Below are 5,000 nucleotides of genomic sequence, written 5' to 3' on the forward strand. Positions count from 1 at the left end.
TATAAGTTAAGTTATATGACTGTTAGGTAGATAGGTAGAAGAATGGATGGATGGATGGATGGATAGATAAATAGACAAACAGACAGAGAGGTAGATAGATAGATAGATAGATAGATAGATAGATAGATAGATAGATAGATAGATAGATAGATAGACAGATGTAATAGATTTACTACGTAATCAATAAACGAACAGCAAGTTATGCTGATGAGTTGCTCTGTGTTATTTATTAATAGACGACAGCGAGCGAATACGTTAAGCTTACTTATATCCTATTGATTTGTAATTAATCTGTGAAATCTTTTTAACCTAACAAACGACAATGGGTTATATTTCTTGCCTTAAAGGTTGGCGTTAAATCTTTCCTCTCTGTCTCTCTTTCTCTCTCTTTCTCTCTCTCTTTCTATGTCTTACACACACGTGTTTGTGTGTGTATGTATATATATATATGTATATGTGTGTATAATGTTTAATTTAATCTTCTTCCATTTTCTTCGTGTACATATATTGTAAATAGCGGGTTGTATCAATTTGTATAGTGGTCGCATGTGCACGTTTGTGTGTGTGTGTTTGTATTTGTTTGTGTCTGAGTGTGGGTGCGAATTTATTTAAAAGTTTGCCTGTGGCTTTTGTTATTATGATACTTGGAAAGAAAAATTTTATTTAATACTTTTTTAAAACGTTTCGACTTGGAATGTGAAATTCTTTTTTGGGAGGTTTTTTTTCTAATTTAAAATATGAAAAAATAAATAAAATTGTTTTGAAAATAGTTTTGTTATTATTATTATTATTACTATAACTACACTATGATATTAATAATAATATAATATTAATAATATAACATAAATATAAATAATAATAATAATAATAACGTCATAATTGTTTAAATTTGTTTATTTCAAACTTAAAAATTTGGGCTGTACACACGCACAAATGAAGAAATATAAGCAGGAAGAAGGGAAGAAAAGTATACAGTAGTGCTCAAAAAATTGTGAACACTCACATATTTCATGGGAAACATGAATAAATTTGCTTGTGAATCGAACAGATTAAAATGTTTAGGTAGCAATCTTTCATCCTTAATTAGAACTATTATTCCTAACATAAATTATGAAGGTTTTGTAAAGTTTAAGGTTTTAATATAGGAGAAAAAAGAATATGAACCAGAGAACCGAAAATTAGCTAAAAATCTGGTAAATTGGAAGTTGTGAATTGAGCTTCAGTAATTCATCTTACTTACTATTTTATTGTCGTCTGGTAGCTATAAATACTCTATGGTTGTCTAGGTAACGCGTGGAAAAGAAATATTTGCAAAAGCTAGTTTAATTTTGCTTATTTGTTTTTTAGTTTTTTAATTTTAGGAAATTAATTGATTTTTTGCTATAAGTCATGCCTAAACGTGCTAGAAAAGATCTATCAGATGATTTAAAGCAGTCAATAATAAGAAGTGTTGCGAATGGATTGACTTACCGTCAAATATCACACTATTTTGGTGTTTCTGTTGGATCTGTTGCATCTATTGTTAAGGCAAGATTGTCTTCATTTCTAAGTTGTGATAGTGGTTTCATAGAATTGTTTAATTAAATCTTGATATTTACTAGTCATTTTAGTTCATGTATGTATTCTCTTACAGAAACATACTGAAACAGGATCGGTTTCTTCAAGGAGGAAGAATTGTGGTCGAGTTTGTAAAGTTTCACCCCGCATGCTCCAAAGCATTGAGATTGCTGTACGTCGGTCACCGACAAAATCTAGCAAAAAGCTACAACAAGAATTGAGGCACAGTGGTTTAGATGTTGGAACAAGTACCATCAGAAGATATCTAAAAAAGATGGGACTTGTTTCAAGGGTTGCACCACCTAAGCCACTTCTTACACTTCGACATAGGAAACTGCGACTAAGCTTTGCAAGGAAGTACATAAGCAAAGACGAAGAATTTTGGCGAAAAGTCCTCTTTACTGATGAAACTCGCATCTCAATTTGTAATGATGCAAATAAAGTTCGCTTTCGCAGAAAAACTGGAGAGAAACTGAACATATTTACTCCAACTGTGAAGCATCCTGCATCAGTTATGCTGTGGGGAGCATTTGCGGCTTCCGGAGTTGGCCGAATCAGGTTTCTTGAAAAGGGAGAGGTATGCAACAGTGCATGGTATATTAAAGTTTTAAACCAGCAGGTGAAATGGTCTACAAGAACCCTCTTTCCAGGAACAGATTTCTGGCTGCAAGATGATGGTGCTCCTTGCCATAGGTCAAAACTAGTGAGAGACTTTGTCATGGCCAATGGATGGAAAACTTTAGATTGGCCTCCTCAATCTCCAGATCTTAATCCCATAGAAAACTTATGGTACCTGCTCAAAAGAAAGGTTTGGACCAAGAACTTCAGCAATGCAACTGAACTAAGGGAAAAAATTATTTCTGTATGGAATTATGGTTTGGAAAATGAACTACTTGAGAAGCTGGTACTTTCAATGCCTTCTCGTCTCCTTGCAGTCATCAAAGCTCGAGGTGGCTCAACCAAATTTTAGAAGAGAACAGAACTTATTTTTAAGCTCTTTTGAAACATAATAAACCTTCTTAACTATTTAGAAAAATTTTATACAATATTAACAAAAAAAGAGTTAGTTATAACATAAATTTGTTCAGTTTAATAAGCGTTCACAATTTTTTGAGCAATACTGTATATCGATCGATCGAGAGAGAGAGAGAGAGAGAGAGAGAGAGAGAGAGAGAGAGAACGAAAAACACAAAGAAAGAGGCTGTAAAAAAAATAAAGAAACGAACGAAAAAAATAAAGAGAAAGCCGAGGTACTGAAGAGAAAAAACTTGAGAATGAGAGAGAAACTGAAGGAATAAAAAGATAAAAAGAAGAGTAACTAGAGAGAGAAAGAGGGAGAGAGAGGAAAAGAGAGAGAGAGAGTGAAAGAGAGTTTAGTAAGTGGTATGTGTTGGTTTGATAACATTAGTTAATCCACATTTGAGGTGGTTATGATGTGATGTGATGTTTTATGGTTTTTCATGTTTTAATTTTTTCAAATACAAATATTGCGAATTATTTTTTAAGATATATTTTCCATATTTTTTTTAGAAAAATGTTTGAAAAAGCGTGCTTGGGTTTGCGTGGGATTGTTTTTTCACTGAACTTTGCTTGAGGATTCTGTTGAAAATTTTTTTCAAATGTTAAATTCGATTATCCTGCTTAGATTTTAATGTCGATTAATCGGTTGGTTGTTTGTTTGAATGTTTGATTGATTGATTAATTGATTGATTAATTGATTGATTAATTAACTAATAAATTTTTAAAAATACCTTTTAGATCACATGAGATCAGTTGGGCAGGCGATAAATGGACGATACGTCGATTTTTCTAGAAACCCACTTAGCCGTTTTATGAATGAAATCAGAATGAATGAATGAATCGATGGATGGATGGGTGAATGAATGAATAAAGGTAAGAATGATTGACTGTGTGATTAGATGACGACTGACTGAGTGAATGAAGAAACGGTGAAATAATGGGAATGAATGACTGGTTTAATGGTTGACAAGTTATAAAATTGATTGATTGATTTTTATTGATTGATTGATTGAGCTTAACTAGAGATTAACAAAGAATTCAGTGTTTTGTTCTTCGTATGTAGCTACTTTTTTGCACTCATTTCATTATTCAGCGTGAAATTTTATATGATATTCCATCTTGTTAAAATTATTGTTGTTGTTTTCAATCTTGTTGCATAAATTAGAAGTGTTTTAATCTGTTGTTTTTGTTTTGCTGTTTTCAATTTTGCTTTGTGCGTGTGTGTGTGTATGTTTGTTTGTGTGATTGTGTATGTTTGTGTGTGTGTGTATGTTTATTTTTTTAAATCTTATCATTCAATATATCAGTATATGGGATATTTATTTTTCTATCATAATAATGGTATTTTTTTTATAAGCTATTTCACACAATAAATGAAATAAATTTGAATTTTGATTCAAATTTCTAGATTTAAAAAAATTCATATATTTAAATATCAATAGTTGGCGAGGCATTTGCGACGGACGGACAGAGGGAGAGAGGGAGAGAGAGAGAGAGAGATAAGAATAAGTATATAAAGAAGATTAAATTTATATACTATATATATATATTGATATTATATACTATATAAATATATCCATATTCTATCTCTAATCTGTCGAAAACAAATAACTTTAGAAAATTTTCAAATAGTTACATAAATGAAGCTTCAAGCACAATTGTAAATGTTTGACAGCAAGAAATAAACATTAATTATGAAGGTTTGTTGATACGGATGGAAGCGAAAATGGAAAAAATTAGCAATTTTTGTTGAAAAACCTGACTGAAAGTGGATAAGGAGTCCGCAAACTCACTATAATCGGTAAAAATGTCAAAACATCTTTGCCATCGATTCTTAGTTGCTTCTTCATCATCCAAATGTTCAGACAGCTCTGGGATCCATTTCAGTTTGGAAACTTTATCAGCTGTCCATCTGGTTGCCGGGTCAATAGTCAACATGCCCTTTACTAGGCTTATGACCTAGTATTGAATTGAACTATAGCATGATTACATTAGGAATTCAACTATAGCCTGACTACCTTAGGAATTGAGCTATAGCACTTGAGCTTTGTTTAACCCAATATATGTTCATATACCACTAGATCTACCCTGTATATAATATAGTAGAAGATATAATAATAATAATAAATTGACGTCATTTCCGCCATTGCTTTTAGATAAAGCTTTATGGTGCGGCCACTGAAAACGATTTTTGTTATTAACTCATTTATTTATCCACCAATTCATTCATTCATTTACCAATTCCATCACTCATTCACTCATTTATTCATTCATTCATTCGTTTGTCAATATCTTCATTCATCCATGCATTCTTTCTTTCTTTCGTACAAAACATTCTCCATTCTATAATATATAACATACACACTTACACGCACACACACACACATACTCAGACACACACACACACAGACACACGCAAAGTA

At 31.8% G+C, this 5,000-nt stretch overlaps 1 protein-coding gene across 1 annotated transcript in view; it reads right to left on the reverse strand.

Moving 5' to 3' along the window:
- Positions 1-663: 663 nt before the first annotated feature.
- The window catches only part of HELRODRAFT_182750 (hypothetical protein), a gene marked incomplete at both ends in the record, with an annotated part of 4,895 nt that continues 558 nt past the window's right edge, over positions 664-5,000 (reverse strand). The window contains 3 exons of the mRNA XM_009033476.1: positions 664-725; positions 1,471-1,516; positions 4,336-4,536. Coding sequence (XP_009031724.1) covers positions 664-725; positions 1,471-1,516; positions 4,336-4,536 — 309 coding nt within the window. The remainder of the gene's footprint in view (positions 726-1,470; positions 1,517-4,335; positions 4,537-5,000) is intronic.

The sequence above is a fragment of the Helobdella robusta genome (genome assembly GCF_000326865.2).
Source record: "Helobdella robusta unplaced genomic scaffold HELROscaffold_92, whole genome shotgun sequence".
In the NCBI taxonomy this organism is placed as follows: Eukaryota; Metazoa; Annelida; class Clitellata; order Rhynchobdellida; family Glossiphoniidae; genus Helobdella; species Helobdella robusta.